This window comes from Palaemon carinicauda, chromosome 20, assembly GCF_036898095.1.
Source record: "Palaemon carinicauda isolate YSFRI2023 chromosome 20, ASM3689809v2, whole genome shotgun sequence".
NCBI lineage: Eukaryota > Metazoa > Arthropoda > Malacostraca > Decapoda > Palaemonidae > Palaemon > Palaemon carinicauda.
The window spans coordinates 63,955,387-63,975,386 of NC_090744.1; the positions used below are offsets into that span (position 1 = coordinate 63,955,387).

Genomic DNA, 20,000 nt, shown 5'->3' on the forward strand with positions numbered 1-20,000 from the left:
ATCCAACTTACCTGAGGACCACCTGTGCTGTAATACTACTCTAAAAGAATGGAGTGAAATTCCCTTGATACATACCGAAAGTAAAACATCCATGTACTGCTTGTGGTCTCCTGCTGGAATAATCAATTCTTCCACAGAGAAATCAGGTACTGTTAACCACTTCATGAAGTAATGTCTATATTTGGTATACCTAAAAGAAAAATTAAAACAAATTACACCATTATCAACTTAATCCCAATACTGCTAAACTAACACTTTCCTATTCTTGAAAAAAAAAAAATATATATTTTTCTAAAAAAAAAAAAAAATACAAACCATTATCTTGAGAAGTCCAATATCATTATTTCAGTGGTGATGGAAAAATTGATGGATGTACAGAATTTGGGCTATAAGGTCTGGCACTGAGATCGGGAAGGACATTCAGCACCAAGATGCTACTGGGGAAACCCAGCCAGTTGTACTTGAAGGTAAGTTTGGGGAAAAAAATGTGCACGACAGTACATAAACGTAACTCCATCAGAATGCCTTTTGTATTTGTAAAAATTTAACTCACAATAGGTGTCTACTACTCCTCCAGCAAATAGATTGGATTGGATTATAAATAGCCCAGAGGCCATGCACTGAGATTGGTGAAGTTCTTCATTTGCTGTCCTAATTGAGATTATTCAAAATTCTATAAAATATAAAAATCATAGCAGCATACTATTTACATATTTAAATTACTAAATTAATCAAAATGAAACATTAAACTTCTTTAAAGAAATCAATGTCATGTAGAGCATCCAAATTTATATCCTCTCCTCAAATATCAACATTGAATTTATAACAGACATGACATTATTTCTATGAGGCTCCCCTTTATTATTATCAAATGGGAGGAAATTCAACAGCCCAAAGAGTCCACACTCGACTCTCACAAAGCTGGCCCGATTAAATTTGGAGGAAAAAATACTATTTACATTAATGTTATGTCCGCATGTGTATTACTCACACTTCTACACCGTAATGGCATTTCTTATTTTTAGTATACTGTTATCGCTATCCTCTCTCACTGATAACTTCTCCATTCCTGTATTTTCCTGTACCATTATATTTGAATTTTTGTGCCGTTCTTGACTGGAACGGGTTGTATAAATACTCATGCTCCGACCAAATACAGTTCAGTTGCATTCACAAGCTCGCTGGCACAGCTAATACAGCATATAATTAAGGAAAAAATCTCTCTTGTCCCGTCACTCGGTAATAATTGATTAATTGACAGATTTAATACATCCTGACATCTAAGGTCATTGATGCCGATATAATTTATTATATATGTATAAAAAAAAAAGAATATTCAATTAAAACCATGAAAGTTAAGATGACATTACAAAACTTAGTTTTCCAAAGACTTGCTTCTGAAATAAATCTAAAAATGCCGCTCGCATAGTAAGACACATCATGTCCAAGAATCTTGGCAAGGATGAACCTGCCATCCTCACTTCGAGCCTCAAATAGATATCCGCTTCTTAAGATGTTACAATTGGGGCATTCGGTCGACAAATGCCTCACTGTTAAAGGTACCAAACAGTTGTCGCAATACGGTTGGTGTTGGCCCTTTAGCAGAAACTTATTTGTCAACCGAGTGTGAACAATACGGAGACAACAAAGAGACATCTCCCACTTTCGGGGCATCATGTTATACCTCCAAGGAGATATGACATTTGCTACTTCTCTCATTTTATTGCCATCTAGACTATCCCAGTGCTTATGCCAATTATTACAAAACAATTTCCTGATGTTAGGTAAGAAATCATTACAGGGAATGGGATACCTTCTTGGTAGCAACTCGGATGCAGCATTCTTTGCCAGTAAATCTGCTTTCTCATTCCCAGACACACCTACATGAGCTGGAACCCGACAAAATCGAACCATTATATCTCTCAGTCCAATAATAAAAAGCCATTCTAAAAACTTTAAAACTAAAAGATTATAGAATAAAAAACTCCTAGAGCTTGAAGGACACTCCTTGCATCACTAAAAATGGTAAAATTATCCTCCTCCTCCAATGCTACTTTCTCAATAGCAGTTAGTATGCAATACGGTTCGGCAGTAAAAATGGAAGCTGTTGGAGGATGTGCATCTCTACAATTAAAACCATTACCATGTACTCCAAATCCAACTCCAGCATCAGATTTGGAGCCATCAGAATATATAAAAGTTGATCCCCTATGTTCTGCAACATGTTCCATAAAAAGAGACCTGGATTCTAAGTCAGTCTTATTCTTTTTAACTCGAATAGAGTATTTACAAAAAGATACCTCTGGTAATTTCCATGGAGGCATTGATGGTATCTTTAATGGAAGCACCTTACTTCTAATTATATAAAGACTGTTCATTAATTGTTTAACCTGAAAACCATTAGGTCGAGGAGATTTTGGGTGCAACTCAAAAGTATGATGTGAGCTTTACAAGGCTTGCAGTCTGATATGCTTGAGAACTAGGAAGTCTTTGCAACCTTAACCAATACCGAACAATAGAAGACTTTTGGTAATGGTCTAAAGGTAATTCTCCAGCATCAACATGGAGACTTGTGATAAGCGAAGTTCTAAACACTCCTGTGGACAATCTATCACCAGCATGATGTATTAAATCTAATATCTTTAATCGGCTTTGGGTGGCTGGGGAGTATATTTCACACCCATAACTAATTTTTGAAAAAATCAGGGCCTTGTATAATTTTAAAATAGTATTGCAGTCTGCCCCCATGATGTATGGGACAATACTTTTAAAAGATTCAGAGCCTCAAAACATTTAGCTTTTAATGCTTTTAAGTGAGAAACCCATGTAAGACTACAATCAAATATCAAGCTTAAAAATTTAGCTTCACTTACACCTGGGATCCATTGACCTTTGATGTATATATCCGGGTCTGGATGTAATCCCTGAATATGACAGAAAATGGACAACCAAAGTCTTACTTATCGAGAACTTAAATCCATTCATATCGGCCCACTGGATAATTTTGTCATTTGAGAGTTGCAGTTTTCTCTCATCCATTGCGATTCTAGCTCCAGCAAATGATATAGAGAGATCTTCCACAAATAGTGTTGAGAACATCCTGGGGAATGACTGAGGATATCCCATTAATTGCAAGTGCAAACAGGGTTACACTCAGCACACTACCCTGAGGAACTCCTTTTCCTGACATTTACTCTCTAATAGAGTTTCCCCGACTCTCACTTGAAAAACTCTAAGTGAAAGAAATGATTGAATAAACAGTGGTAGCTCTCCTCTTAATCCCAATTCATGAATGGTTTTAAGTATACCATATCTCATATGCTTTTCCAAGGTAAAAAAAAAAAAAAAAGACTTATATGGTGCTGTTTGGAAGGAAAGGCTTCACAAATAGAGGACTCCAGTCGTATCAACACATCAGTCGTTGAGTGCATTTTTCCAAATCCACACTGAATAGGAGATAAAATACCCTTCTTTATAAGGTACCACATGAGTCTTACATTGACCATCTTCTCCATGATTCTACATAAAAAAAATGTCAATGCAATTGTTCGATAGTTTGCTGGTAAAAACTTGTCCTTAACCCTTTAACCCCCAAAAGGACGTACTGGTACGTTTCACAAAACCCATCCCTTTACCCCCATGGACGTACCGGTACATCCTTGCAAAAAAATGCTATAAAATTTTTTTTTTTCATATTTTTGATAATTTTTTGAGAAAATTCAGGCATGTTCCAAGAGAATGAGACCAACCTGACCTCTCTATGACAAAAATTAAGGTTGTTAGAGCAATTTAAAAAAATATACTGCAAAATGTGCTGGGAAAAAAATAACCCCCTGGGGGTTAAGGGTTGGAAATTTCCAAATAGCCTGGGGGTAAAAGGGTTAACAGGTTTTAAAAAGGCTAAAATAATGGCTAGTTAATAATGTTTAAAATAAATAACTTTGTATTAATAGGTATATGTTTAATCATTGCATATGGAATTCCATCGGATATAGGGGCTGTGTCATTATAAGTAGCAAGTGCGGAGTCAAATTCTTTCTATAAAAGAAGAATTATACGCTTCCCTTCCTATTGCAAAATTTAAAATTTTCTTTTCTTCAATGATCCTATACTGGTGACCAGGAGCTGCTTCACACTTGCATGATAATTTGAGAAATGATCAGCTAGGGCATTGCTAACATCATTTGCTTCAGTCATATACTGACCGTTCACCTTCAACACTGGTGGTGGGTTTGGGGTAAATTCACCTGCAATCTTTTTTATTTTCCTCCATACATAAGATGGTGGTGTTCTACTGTTGACTGAGGAAACAAGATACCCAAGATAGGCGCCTAGTTTCTTTCATGGCACGACGGAACTGTGCTCTACTGTTCAAACTTTTCTGCACTCCCCTCGATTTCACTTAGCTCACAAAATTTAACCCAGTTCGCCTTTTCAAAATTCCATTTTTCTTTGTAAAGGTGGACCATTGTTGGTACTTATATTGACTGGTGCATGATCACTAGTATGCCAATCATCCAATGTCCTCTAATTGAAATCGAAAAGGCAGTTAGAGCTTGCAATTGAAAGGTCAATGCATGACAAGGTACCTGTCTAAACATGGAAGTGTGTGGTCTCTCCTGTATTAAGGAGTCCGACATCCTCGTTTTCCACAATTGATGATATAATATTGCCCTGGTGTTTGCTAAAACATCACCACACAAAGAATGTCTACCATTCAAATCTCCAAGTAAAAGAAAAGTATGAGGGATCTGTTGAATCACCTCTACTAAATTATCATACGATATGTTATCATTTGGAGGCAAGTACAGAGAGCACATTGTATATTTTCTCCCTATATCAATCTGTACAACCACTGCCTGCAGAGGAGTATGAACAGACAAAGATATTTGGGGAACATCTCGACGAACGTATATGATACTTCCGCCATGGCTCCCTACTTGGTGATCATATGGAGTCCTATAGCTAATATATTTGCGAGGACAAGGGGTATTAACATGAAGCTTGCTTTCCTGTAGACATACAAGTATTGGGAAATGCTCGTGAATGAAGAGCTCCAGTTCTTCATATTTGGCCCTTAAACCCGACAATTCCATTGCAAAAGGGTAGAAAAAACTATGGTTTATTTTTTGGAAGATCTTTTGGATGAAGTCTTCCCATTAACAATTTTTGATCTAACACTATTTCCTGGTGGTTTTATTAGATAGGGTCTTGATAAATTGAGTTTTGTGTTTGTGATTTTCTTTTTGTCCTTGTTACCTAATTGTTGATGGGGATGGTGTACCTCAACTTGAATGTCTGATTTATTTAAATTGTCTTCTGGTTGATCAGAAACATCAACAGGCAAAACATCATATTTATTTGATGTCATAACTCTAATATTTCTTAAGGAAGGGGGTGAGAGAGATGAAGGTCTCTCTCTCTCTTTTCCGATAAATAGGTGGTGAGCTACCAAGTTTTTGTACCTTCCCCATTACAGGTGCAACTGGTAACTTGGTTTAAAGTGGAATCACCATTAAATCAGGTAAGGGCATGGGCTGGGAGCGGTTAGCACTATCCTTTGTATTGGGGGATAAAGGTTTGATAGTGTGGGCAATGTCTTTTTGTTGATACACAATGGTAAATCTTTAGGAGATAGTCTTGCCTTTTTATGCAGCACTTTATCAGTAGAGTGTGATTTTTTTTTCTAGAACTATCTACAGTAATAGGTGGTTTAGATGACTCCCGAGGAACTTTTTCTCCTGTTTTTAATGTCTGCATAGGTAGCTGATTTATTTAATAATCCCTTTGCATGCCCTACTCTTACATGTTCAATACTTGATTTATTGAGGGCAGCTTCTCCTAACTTATATAACTGGCAGCTCCTATCATTAAATTTATGATTAGAGTTGCAGTTCAAGAACCTTGCCTCAAGTGTACATTCTGCATGGTAAAGATTGGAGCAAGTATAACAACTTTGGAAGGATGCCCATATTTAAAGCAATTAAAACATTGCAGTGGCTTCAGCTTAAAAAATCGAACTCTAATCCTTTAATTTTCTATGTCAATGTGGAAAGGTATATCAGCATCCTGGAAAGTAAGGATAATCACTGAAGTTCCAGGTACTTTATATACTTTCCACACTGATAATGGACACATAGCCAATATCTCCTCTTCCGTAAATTCACATAGATCTCTATTGAAAACCACTCCCCTTCCATAGCTAACGTTTAGATGGGATTTGATGTCCAAATTTATATCATCAGTTTCTGTTTTTAAATTGGACAATATAACACTGTGTATGACTGGGCATTTATCAAGTAACTTTTCTTACCAAATCGAGATATATCTCCTACCTTCCTTTGAAAAAATTTGCATATCTTAAAATAATTTTCTGTACCTCCTTTAGATTGAGCAACAAGCCCCATTGGTGGTTATGGCTTTCTTTGGGATAGTACAGTATAACTATTTCTGCGTCGTTATCAATCCAGTCTGCTGGTCTGTAGACATCCAGATCTTTGGGTACCCCCTCACACAGAGCACCCTTAATATTCATATTACCTACTTTAATATTCATAATGTTACGACTTGCATTGAATGCTTCCTCATGAGTTAAATAATAACCAAGAATACCATTTATCATCTTGAAGATTCATTCTAATTTCTTTTATTAATCCATAGCATTCAAATATCTTATGTATTAAATCATAATTGGCTTCTCATGGAATTTGGGTAACATGCAGGATTTTCAATTTTCCTGTGTTGAACATATTACCCTTTTTTCGAATATTCAAAGAATGGTCCTTTTTAGTTCCTAAGTCGTCAGCGGAATATTCTTTAAATGAATTGTCAGAGGTGGTCAACAGTGCCTAGAGCGAGTCAACATATCAAGGGGATGGGGGGTCGTTGAAGGTAGAATCCACAAGAAAAAATAAAAGGATAAATTTTGATTTGAAATAGTTTGATTCACCTGCTCAAGAATATTAAGGCACTACATGTTGGAAAGGATATTTACACTCGCCACTATCGGCACAATGAGAGTATACTTCCCGGATGGTCCACTCCATACCCTACCCGAAGGATAGCACCAAAACTGATATAGAGGCACAGGTTTAAGCTGAACCCGCCTGTAAGAACCAAAACCAAGAAAATATGGAATCATCCTCCCCATTTCTATAATGATGGGCTTCCAACCAAAAGGAAGAGACTCCTACCCCAAATATCGGATCGCCCTGGATTCCGCAGACCCAACACTTGAGAATTGTTCTGCCAAAAAGGCCCAAACTATCTTCGGGATGACTAAGATCATCCAATACTCTCACATATAGCTTTGAATGCAAATATCTCCTAACCGTGGTACCTCCTCCCATTCACTGAAGCAGGCAGCAATAACAGATGTAAACAGCTACGCCAGCAGCTATAATGGATGCACACACATCCACAGGGAAAAAAAAAAAATATATATATATATATATATATATACACACATATAAGGGAATTTTTTCTCAGAGTTGGGACTGCAACACGAAAGAAAGTTTATAAAATTGGGAGAAGGTTGAAGTAATATTAAGGGGGATGGTTCATACCACTTAGTCAGGTGACTTAGGACATCTCCAAACAGCTTAGGATTTTTGCCTCTGACCTTCAGATTTGCGACGCCAGGGCGATTTATCCTGAAAATTAGTGTTTTTCAGATTCTATCTCATTCCTTGATAATTATCATTAAGATCAGGGATTACTACCCTATATAGAACTGATATAGACCTCCAATAATACGAGGTTTTTTTTCCTAAAAGTAATTTTTTTTGCCACATGATTTTTTTTTCATTACGGTAAAAAAATAAGCCCTAAATATCAGGACAAAAATAAAAATATGAAACAAAAATTGGAAGAAAATAGGGCTTCATTTCATGTTTTATAATACATTTCTAACTTATATAGCAAATTTCAATGCTATATCTTTAAAACAATGGGAGACCATTGAGACCATTGAATTTGAAGGTCAACAAGTATTGTTTTGAGATACAGGTGTTCAAAGTTTTTCTTTGAATTTTTACAAAGACAATATTAATAAATCATGATTATTATGAATTTTATGTTTTTTGGGGTATTAATAAAAACAAAAACAAAGTTACCTATCATAATTTCATCATAAATGATCCTTTTTCTCAATATCTTGCTTCTTTTGGTTCCTGTGATGAAAGGCAGCCACTCCTCTATCCACAACACACACACACACACACTAATTACCCTGTAACTATGAAAGTAAGAAGAATTTTGATAAAATACAAAGCTCGGTGAATATTTTTAGAATTCTGTTTTTTTCCTATACTCTCATATATTGGCATTCTGGCCAGCCCCCTTAAGAGGAAAAAAAAGATGAGAGTGAGAAATTTAGATTTGAACTGGGCGAGCAATTTCCCCCAAGTTCGAAAGCCCTCTTGCCCGTCACCAAGCTTCAGCACGGGAATGATATGCGATGGTGAAGCTCAATGACTTCATCAAGGCATTCTCTCATTAAGAGGGTCCCTCAGCAATGAAAAGATATCCTCACGTGATGGCATAGAATATATCGGATATGTCAATAACTTCATTACTGGATGATTCAGAACTAGAGCACTTCTCATGGAATGGATTATCAAGATCCGAGTCGTTATCTTTTAATAATTATATAATTCCCACTTAAGATATATACTTTCTCATTGGGGAGTTTAATGTTAAATAGCAAAAAGCTGAATTATTAAGAAAAATTCTTGAAGTGTACTGAAATTTGAGCCTTTTATTGTCTATAGCCTGACTAAAAAAATTGCCAGGTAGCCTATTACATTCCATTTACAACTTACATGCACTAAAAGTGTTGCCAAATGATGTTTCTGCCTTTTCTATACAAGTAATTGTATCATTACGGGGATCTCGGCTAGAAACAAGCACTTAGTCAAAGAATAGTAATGTGTGGGTAACACTTGATAGTTAAAATCTTCAAAAAGAGAAATTCTCAATAAAAAATAAAATATTGAAAAAAGTTTTAAGCCATAACATAAATCTCTCTCTCTTTTGAAATACTGCATGGTCCAAAAATAAGTTGTATGGTTACAATGAGGTTACATTCACTGCACCTAGTGACAGCTTCATGAGGTGTGAACATTAAAAAAACCATGTGTGAATTTTGTGTATACAGTAATCCCTTACGACTTCGGGATCAAGTTTAGCAGCCTCGTTGCATCGCAAATTTTTCAAAAATACTGTGTTTCCCATGTCCCAAGATGCAATTTTTTTCCTGAAAAATGCCTCCCAAAAATCACCCTGCTTCTTAACACTACGATAAAAATTGTGTTGAGGAGTTTGACAACCCTCAGACACCTCAGCAATGACATACAAACACTCACACACACCAGACATAATATAAGCCTACAATTCTCATTGATGTGTAGTAGATAAATCTATTTTGAATGCACTTTCTTTAATAAATGAAGGTTACGAGGTATTTGATTTTGTTTTGGTGATCAGTCAGCCGATTACTTACCAATGTTATATACATGCAAATACAGTGGTACCTCTACATACGAATTTAATTCGTTCCACAACTAACTTCGGATGTAGAAAATGTTCGGATGTAGAAACGAATTTTTCCATAAGAATACATGGTAATTCATTTAATTCGTTCCTCAGCCTAAAAACCCATAATAAATCCTTAATAAATGGCTACACATAATTACACATAACAATAACATAACTGCATAATATGAAAGAAGCATGTAAAAAAGATAATTGTAAAGAAATGATAAATAAAAAATGTGTTTTATTGCCACTTTACCTTAGAGACAGGCCAACGCAGGTGTAGGATTTGCTACGACAGGAGACGGACGATCGGCGAGAAGGTAGACATGGTGTTAACATGTTCTTTAAATAAATACTCTCTCTCTCTCTCTCTCTCTCTCTCTCTCATTCTCTTGTTCTTCTTCACTGTTAGTGTTAGAGATGTCTATTAATTTTTTCTGAGAGAGAGAGAGAGAGAGAGAGAGAGAGAGAGAGAGAGAGAGAGAGAGAGAGAGAGAGAGAGAGAGAGAGAGAGAGAGAGATTAAACAAAAATGAGAGATTGAACAAAAATGTGTTGTGGACATATGATTTTTAACAGCGTTAACGGTTGAAAGACAGTTAAATGTAACTAAAAAAACAATATCAGCGAATCTGAATTCCTTTATTAACTAAAACAAATATTGATACAAACACACTCATGTGCGTATGCGTAAACACACACACACGCACGAGGAGACACGATCGGCGAGGAGGTAGAGATGGTAACTGCGGTAACATACCGTAACTTACACTACGGAAATTTTAATCTAACTTAGCTTATTTATTTTTTTTTTAATTTTTATATTTCATATATTTTACATTTTTTTCCTTTTGATTTTTTATATTCATCACTTTCAGTGACGAGTTACGGTATGTTATCGCAGTCACCATCTCTACCTCCTCCTCGACCGTCTCTCTTACTGCGTAGCAATTTTTGCACCTGTGTGTGTGTTTGTGCATACGTACACTAGTGTGTTTGTATCAATATTTGTTTTAGTTGATAAAGGAATTCAGATTAGCTGTTATTACTTTCTTAGTTACATTTAATTGTTTTTCAACTCGTTGACGCTGTTAAAAATCATATGTACTCTAAACACATTTTTGTTTAATCTCTCTCTCTCTTTCTTTCTCTCTCTCTCTCTCTCTCTCTCTCTCTCTCTCTCTCTCTCTCTCTCTCTCTCTCTCTCTCTCGGAAAAGAAAATAATAGACGTATCTAACACTATAACAGCGAAGAAGAACGAGAGAGCGGAAAAGAAAATAATAGACGTATCTAACACTATAACAGCGAAGAAGAACGAGAGAGAGAGAGAGAGAGAGAGAGAGAGAGAGAGAGAGAGAGAGAGAGAGAGAGAGAGAGAGAGATTTTATTTAAAAAACATGTTAATGCTATGTTTAGAGAGAAACAGAAAAAGAGATAAGTCTTATTTAAAAGAGCTTGTTAATGCTATCATGGTTTTCTTTGCTTCACTTTTTTCTTTTTTTCTGTTCATCATGCTGGCCCTTCTCACAAATGATCGTTGCCAACAATCTCTTCCAGGGTATTGCTAAGATGTCTTGTAATAATGGTGATCCCCTTCGATAGTTATTTGCTTTAATGGCTGCCTTCAGCTTGATGATCCTCGAGATCATAGGCCTATTCTGGCCATATTGTTTAGCCATACAGTATCACTCACATGCACACTGCTCTCATGTTTTTCTATAATTTCTTGCTTCAATTCTAATGAAAGAATTGCCTTCTTCCTGTACTGAAACTTAGCTTCTTAGGCACCATGATTATAGGTAAAATCAAAAAGGAAATGTGAGAAAAGGAAGAAAATAAGCACTGTTAATAACAGACCAAACAGAGGACAACCACACGATACACACAAGAATAGAGAACTGAGCACTCGACGCTCAATGGTGTAATGTTCACTTCGTGTGTCGAAATAAAATTCGGATGTAGAGTCAAATATTTGCTCGAATTTTACTTTGGATGTTGGAAAATTTGGATGTAGATACGTTCGTGTGTAGAGGTTCCACTGTATGCCAATTAATGGTATCCAAACAGTTGTTCATGCAGTATTTATCTATCTTTTCACATTTTGTTGATATTTTGTAATAAAGCAATATTTTGGCAATGACTTAGATGTCTGTATTTAGAAATAATACACATAGTTGTTGATAAACTACGGTATTCATCGAAAAATAAAAATTAAAAATTAACGCCATATCGGCAGCCATATTGCAGAAAGAAGTATTGTTTCATTGTGATGCGTGAGAGATACGGTTTCCCAAATTACCTGACAAAGAGAGAAGCTCTCTCCGAGCCTTTGTACACATCCATGGCCACTCAAACAAGGCACATGATTGGTACCCAGCGCAAGATCGACAAATGAGAGCACGAGTGGATGTATCCAGTAAGCATCCTCTCCCAGCTCTTTCCCTTGTTGTATTTCCCCATGCTAGTTCATGCTGTCAACTGTCTCTCCCGTATCTTAGTGTTGTGTTTGAAATTAACTCTTTGTTAAGAAATTGCAATGCCTCCTAAGCGCTGTGCCCCTGCAAAAGATTCTTCTAGTGAGCCACAGAGGAAGAGGAAGATGATGACCATCAGTGAAAAGGTAAAACTTTTAGGTATGTTGAAACGGAGTGAATGAATCGATAGTGAGCTACATGAAAAAAGATGAAGCAAACTTCTGTAAAACTGCTCTAATACACTTCAATAAAGAAGCAAAATGTGTGGAAACTGCATAATAAAAGAATTGTAAAAATGGAAGCTGCATTAGCCTTGGTGATTGCTGACTGCAGGAAAAAAACGTGAGTTTGGACACTAATATGATCACGACAAAGGACAAATCTCTATGATCAAACCTTCCCTGATGACAACGATAAAGGAGATGCTGAAGCAGCTGAAGATGATCCTGACAAACCTGAAGCCAGTACTAGCTCTACCAAGCGTGATTTGCCTCCTCAAGGACAAGGCTTTACAGCCAGTAAAGGCTGGTTCAATAAATTTTAATAGAGATACGGCCTCCAAACCATGAATGGTGAGGCTGCATCTGCTGACACTGATGCTGCTCCTCATTACATGGAGGATGAGTTTCCTAAGCTTATCAGTGATGGCGGCTACCTCTCTGAGCAAGTTTTAACATGGACGAGACAGGTCTCTTTTGGAAGAGGATGCTTTCTCGTACATTTCTCTTAAAGGATGAAGTGAAGAGGCCAGGATTCAAGGCCCACAAGGACTGCCCTCGTCACTCTCATCATGTGTGGCAATGCTGCTGGCTTTATGATCATCCAAGGACTTATTTATAAGGCCAATCGAAGGGCCTTTAAAATAAAACTAAAACTCTACTCCCCGTGTATTGGATGCATAACTCTAAGGCCTGGATAACGGAAGCACTGACCCTCGATGGTTCTTCCATTTCTTCATTCCCTAGGTGAAGCTGTATCTGGCCCAAGGGGCCTCCCTTTACAGGTCCTCCTCTTGAAGGACTGTGCAAGAGGCCATGCAATAGACCTGCAATATGAAGGGGTTCTGATCAAGTTTCTGCACCCTAACACCACATTTCTAATTCAGCCGATGAATCAAGGTGTCATTCCTGCCTTCAAGTAACTCTACACTCATTCCACTTTGGAAGGCCTCATCGCAGCAGTTGACAACGACAAAGGCTTCACCATTAAGGGTACTGGAGTAACTACAACATTGTCATGCTTGACTAACACCCAGCAAGCATTAAAGGAAATGAAAACTGAGACCATAAATTCTTGCTTCAAGAAATTATGGTCTGACGTGGTGCATGATTATAAAGGCTTCACTCCCAATGAAATTCATTGCTCGGCAGTGGAGAATGCGGTGAGGCTGGTTTGCGTCATTAGGGATGAAGGATTCGTAGACATATGACGGGAGAAGCCATCAATGGCCTATCAATGCCCACTGACAGATGCAGACCTCGAGATGAAGTCTGCAAGTGAAGAAAAAAGCGAAGAGCAAGATGAAGAAATGGAAGTGCGTGGCCTTACCCTGCAGAAACTGCAACAATTGTGTAACAGGGCAAGGGCAATGCAACGATTTGTACAAGACATGGACGATAATATGGTTCGAGCTGTCGAGTTTATCAGCCGTGTTTAAAGGTTTAAAGGCCACTCACGAATGGCGGAGACAAGGGGCAGTGACATTGCCCTATCAAGCAGGACAATGCCCTGGAGACGGACGATATATAATATGATTAGCGCCAAAGCCCCTTCTCCACCTAAGCTAAGACCAAGGAGGGCCAGGCAATGGCTGCTGATGACTCAGCAGGTAGACCTACAGGCTCCCCCAAACCCCCATCCTTAGCTCAAAAGGATGATGAGGTTGCAGCGACCAAAGAAACTAACGAGTTTGAGGAGGACTCAAACTCCAGTCTGGCAATCACCAATCAGGGTCGCTACTACATCAGTCACCATCGGTTATGTCCTTGTACAATAGGATTTTGCAGCAGAAAAAAAAAAAAAAAAACAGCAACTACCTATCACCATGTTCTACACCAGCAGCATCTCCAACAGAAAAGCCTCTGACTGAAACTGAAGCCTCTACGAGAGGAGAGGGAGACTGATCTCTGCCACCACCTGCCTCTTCGATATCTGACGAGGAGGCCTCATTATGCCTGTGCACTAACACCATAATCATCATTACATCCATCAAACTGCACAGGTCTGAGAGAGAGAGAGAGAGAGAGAGAGAGAGAGAGAGAGAGAGAGAGAGATGTATAGAAATTCGTGGTCATCAGGGGAGGGACCAATGGGACTGATATGGTGTCAAGACAGAAAAAATTCAATTTTAAATTTAAGTCTAATTCAATCTCAGGAAATGGGATAAGTCAGAGGCTAATCTGATCCTTCAACCAATTAAATTTAGAAAACACCAAATGTAAAAAAAAAATAGAAAAAGAAAAAAAATTTATTTCAAGTTTATCGTAAAGTTACGCATTAATATTTCTTCCCATTTGGAGATGCACTTCCTGCAATCAAGTGTTAATGTTTTCTGTCATTTATAAATCTGTTTTGTTAAGTAAGTGTTTCCATTTTCTGCCACTTGTACGTAAACGTTTTCCGGCGTTTTCATGCTCCTCTACCGCCCCGCACTTTGCTCTCGGACATCGCCTCACTCCAAGGTTAAGGTTCCACATTTTTGTTACTTTATTTTTACTGTTTGCTCTAATTAAACACTTCTTTTTCAGAATACTAATTTTAATTTATTATTAAATGATCAAAAAGTCCTTTTCATATATTTAGTACTGTTTAGTGGCGAATATCATTTTTATAATCATTTAATGGGGTGTTTTTCTAGGGTCTGGAACGAATTAGGCTATTTACATGTAAAAGGCGACTCACTACACGAAGAAATCACTCTACGAAAGCCCTTACGGAACCAATTAATTTTCTGTTGTGAGGCATCACTGTTAAACTCGAATAAGCGGATGAGCAACTTGGTGGAGTAATGAGACCTTTGGCTGTGGAGGAAATGGCCCCTAATTTCACATGAAGTCACGAGCCGCAGGGTGACGGATTGGGTTTAAGGGGATGGACACTCTCTCTTCGCCTTTTACTCCTGATGCCTGGTGGTTGATCTTAATAGAATTAGTATGGATCAGCAGGGGTCACTTGCCTTAGACAGGCAAGCTGCATCACAAGGAACTGGGTATCCTTTGATGTCACTAGCCAATGAATCCTCTATGGATATAGTCAGTCATGGATAGAGATAATGAAAGAAGGGGCCCCAGTTCCGGGCGTAGCAGGGTGGTAAGAATCTCCCAGTTTATAAATACTAAAAAAGAATTGAAAATAGGTAATTGGAATGTTAGAACCAGATTGGGAAGTTACAGCAAGTGGAGAGTGAATTTATGAAATATACTTTGGATATCTAGGCCCTAAGTGAAACATGTAAGGGGATTAGTAAGGAAACCTTAGAACAGGGTGTATATATATATATATATATATATATATATATATATATATATATCTACTAAGGAAGATCAGATGGAGTTGGAAGAAAAGGGGTAGGATTGATGATGACAACAAGAGCAGAAAAAGCATTACCTGAGTGCAGAACTGTAAATAGTAGATTGCTACTAGCAAATTTCAAATCAAAGAAGTGCAAGATGAGTATTATAGTTTGCTATACCCCAAAAAATTATTCCCTTGAAGAGTGGAAAGATGAATACTATGAAGAACTGCAGTGTGTAACAGATGAGATCTCAAAGAGAGATATGAAAATTGTGATTGGCTACTTCAATGCTAAAGTTGGTAGGAATAATCAAGGGATACAGAATGTAATAGGTTTCGAGGGTCCTGGCAAAGTTGCAAATGAAAAAGGAGCACATTTCATATGTTTCTGTTCAGCAAGCAATCTTGTCATTGGAGGCACTCTTTTTTCAACACAAGAATATCCAAAGATATACATGGAATTCACCATGTAGCAATTACAAAAATCAAATAGATCACATTGCCATTAATAAAAAGAATACAGAGGTTTGATACAAATAAGCTTTTAAAAGAGGACAGAGAAAACTGCAATTCAATGTTGGAATCGATTCGCAGTCTTAGTAGAATTTAAGAGAAGAGCAGACAATTAACGAAGAATGGTGTGATATCAAGAGCATATATCAGTCACTTGGTAGGAAAGTTTCGGGACATGTAGTTACAAGGAGGAAGCCATGGATATCAAATGATACTTGGGATACTATAAAAAGGAGACCAAGACAGAAATTGATTGTTGAAAGTTTTCGAGGAAGTAATGAAAATTACAAGGTAGAGCATGCTAAGTATTCCAGTATTGAGAGTGAAGTCAAAAGAAAAGCCAGGACTGACTGGAGAGCATATTTAGAAAGTAAAGCAAATGAGGCTGACAAAGCTATGAATTCAGGGAGTGGCTATGGTATAAGAATTGCTCATAGAATTATTAACAAAATCTTACGGGATAAAAAAAGCAGCATACAGTATACCCATCCGAAAGAGAGATAGATCTGTTACAAAAGCTGAAGATGAAGAAAGGCAACGTTGAATGGAACACTTAAGTGAGGTCATGAATAGGAGGTATGAAGGGAATAATTTGATTGATATAGCTGAAGCTGAGAAAGACCTTGATGTGCCCATAAATAAATTCAGTGTCTTCGAAGTCAAAGCTATTTAAAAATAAAAAAAATAAAAACTCGGAGATTGAAAGCCCCTAGATCTGGTGGAATAACTGCCGAGATGATATTGGCTGAAAATGAATTGACTCCCAGAATAATTATAAGATTATTTTGTCAAATGTGGCATGAAGAGGGTAAACCTGATGAATGGGAGTTAGGAGTGTTGGTGAAAATGGAAAAAAAAAAAAATTTGACTGATTGCAATAATTACAGAGGTAATGCTAAGGCTTGAGTTACGTGCCATTCCTTCACAGAATGGGTTAATCTGTGCTTTGGTCTGGCAGTCAAAAAATATTTAGCTGAGAAAAACCTGCCAATGAAATGTCTCCTGGTCCTCGACAATACCCCTGGTCACCCCCCTGGTCTCGAAGAAACTGAGATGAAAAAGCAGGATTTAAAAAAAAAGGTAGAAGTTGTACTCGCCAAATTTTCATTTTAAGACATCCTGTATAGCAATGTGTAGAATATAGGAATCCACTGTTGATGCCATTTGTGGACTATGAAAAAGCCTTTGATAGAGTGTACCGGCCAATTTTGTGGACAGTCCTGCATTATTATGGAGTTCCTCTTAAAAGTGTAAATTTGATTGAGTCTGTTTATGAGCATAAAGTGCAATGTTAAAATTAGTGGAGTCTTAAAAACTTAATTTCAAGTGATCAGTGGAGTACTCCAAGGGAATGTATTGACACCTGTTGTTTATCCTCATGGATTTCGTAATGCATAGAACAGTTGGAGATAGTGGAGAAAGATTGGACTGGATTAATAATAGGAAATTAGCTGACATAGGGTTCGCTGATGACGCTGTCCTTATTAGCAGAACAACACAGGATTTGCAATGCTTGCTTAACAGAACACATGAAATATCTCAGGAGGTTGGGCTAAGATGAACAGAAGCAAGACAGAGATGATGAAAACAAAAAAATACAATGAAAGATGAAATATCATTGGAGGGAGAAAGTATTAATGAGGTAGAATCATTTAAATACTTAGGAATATGATCTCTAATACAGGGTTCTTACAATTGGAGTTTAATGATAGATTGAAAAAAGCAAATCAAACAACGACTAGATTAAATAAATTTTGGAAATCAAATCGCCTGAAATTACACACAAAAATCAGACTATATATCAATTTAGTGAGACTGGTGTTACTGTATGGACATGAGTCGTGATATGACATGAAATTATACAGTATCCAACAAATTTAACAGATTTGAGAACAAAGCCCTCAGAAGAACATTGGGAGTTAAATGGGACAGGATTAGAAATGAAACTATATGAGAGATTACTCGAGTGCCATATGTGGATGAGATAAGGGTGAAGGCAGATGGAGATGGCACTACGAAAGAGATTAGTACACCAAACTTTCAACTGGGCTCCACCAGGCACTAGAAGAGTTCAAAGACCCAGACCTACATGGCTGAGGACTTTGAAGCATAAGGTACGAGAGGACGGCTGGAGATATACTGATTTAAAAGCTCAAGATAGAGATGACTGGCAAAACCTAACTGAGGCCCTTTGCACCAATAAGCATAGGAGGAGATGGTGGTGTTATATATGCATGTGTGTGTGCATATATATATATATATATATATATATATATATATATATATATATATATATATATATATACATATACATATATATATTTATGCACACACATGCATATATAACATCATCTCCTCCTATGCTTATTGGTGCAAAGGGCCTCAGTTAGGTTTTGCCAGTCATCTCTATCTTAAGCTTTTAAATCAGTATATCTCCAGCTGTCCTTTCATACCTTATGCTTCATAGTCCTCAGCCATGTAGGTCTAGGTCTTTAAACTCTTCTCTCTCTCTCTCTCTCTCTCTCTCTCTCTCTCTCTCTCTCTCTCTCTCTCTCTCTCTCTCTCTCTCTCTATATATATATATATACACATATACATATACATATATAATATACTCTGTATATATACTGTATATATATATATATATATATATATATATATATATATATATATATATATATATATATATATATAGTAATACCTCGACATACGAGTGTCCCAACATACAAAAAATTTGATACGGGGAATGTTTCAAGCAAATTTTCGCCACAAGACACGAGACAAATTTGAGATACGAGGAAAGTTTCTAGCAAATTTTCGCCTCAAGATACGAGGATACAAGACTATTCCCTATGTGGCCGAGTGTGCGAGAGGCTGCTCACAAGGACAGCATCACTCGCTCTTTCCTGTCGGACCTCCGTCGCGTAAAGTTATCTTCGAACATCGGCCGTGGTGTTTGCATTTTTTATGTGTTTTTTGCGTTAATCAGTACAGAATTAAGTGAATAAGCAATCGGTCTAAAGCAAGCGAATGCAAACAAGGGTAGTGAAAGGATAAAGCGTATGATGACAATCGAGATGAAGCATGAAATAATTGAAAAACATGAGAGGTGTACTGAGTGACTGAGCTGGCTAGCCAATATGAAAGGAGTACGTCAACAATATGTACCATCCTTAAGCAGAAGGATGGTATAAAGATCACCAAGCTTTCCAAAGCACTTAACTTTCCTTTCCAAGCTGCGCAGTGATATTCATGACGAGATGGAGAGGCTTCTTTTAATATGGATAAAGGAGAAACAGTTGGCGGAAGATAGTGTGGCTGAGACGATCATCTGCGAAAAGGCCAGCGGAATCTACGATGACTTGAAAGGAAAGCAAGCAGCTGAGAAAGGGGAGACTTCGACGCCAGCGGAAACCTTCAAAGCCAGTCGTGTCTGGTTGAATAATTTAAAAAATCCGACTGGGATACACTCGGTTGTGAGGCATGGGGAAGCAACAAGTTCCGACTCGAAAGCCGCGGCGGACTACGTCAAAACCTTTGCCTCGGTTATCGCAGAACAAGGATACATCCCCCAACAAGTGTTCAACTAAGATGAAACTGGCCTTTACTGGAAGAAAAATGCCCGGGACATTCATCACGGCAGAGGAGAAGAGACTACCAGGCCATAAACCCATGAAGGACCGGTTAACTCTAGCCTTGTGTGCCAATGCCAGCCGTGACTGTGAGGTCAAGCCACTGCTGGTTCACCACTCAGAAAACCCACGTGCTTTCAAAACCCAAAGGATCTTGAAAGAAAAACCCAAAGGATCTTGAAAGAAAAACTGCAAGTGATGTGACGCGCTAATGCTAAGGCTTGGGTTACGTGCCATTCCTTCACAGAATGGGTTAATCTGTGCTTTGATCTGGCATTCAAAAAATATTTAGCTGAGAAAAACCTGCCAATGAAATGTCTCCTGGTCCTCG

At 37.6% G+C, this 20,000-nt stretch overlaps 1 protein-coding gene across 1 annotated transcript in view; it reads right to left on the bottom strand.

The window, feature by feature from the left end:
• Positions 1 to 20,000, bottom strand: part of ND-42 (NADH dehydrogenase (ubiquinone) subunit ND-42) — a 240,166-nt gene that overhangs the window by 58,295 nt on the left and 161,871 nt on the right. Inside the window, exon 5 of the mRNA XM_068394630.1 lies at positions 76 to 190. Coding sequence (XP_068250731.1) covers positions 76 to 190 — 115 coding nt within the window. The remainder of the gene's footprint in view (positions 1 to 75; positions 191 to 20,000) is intronic.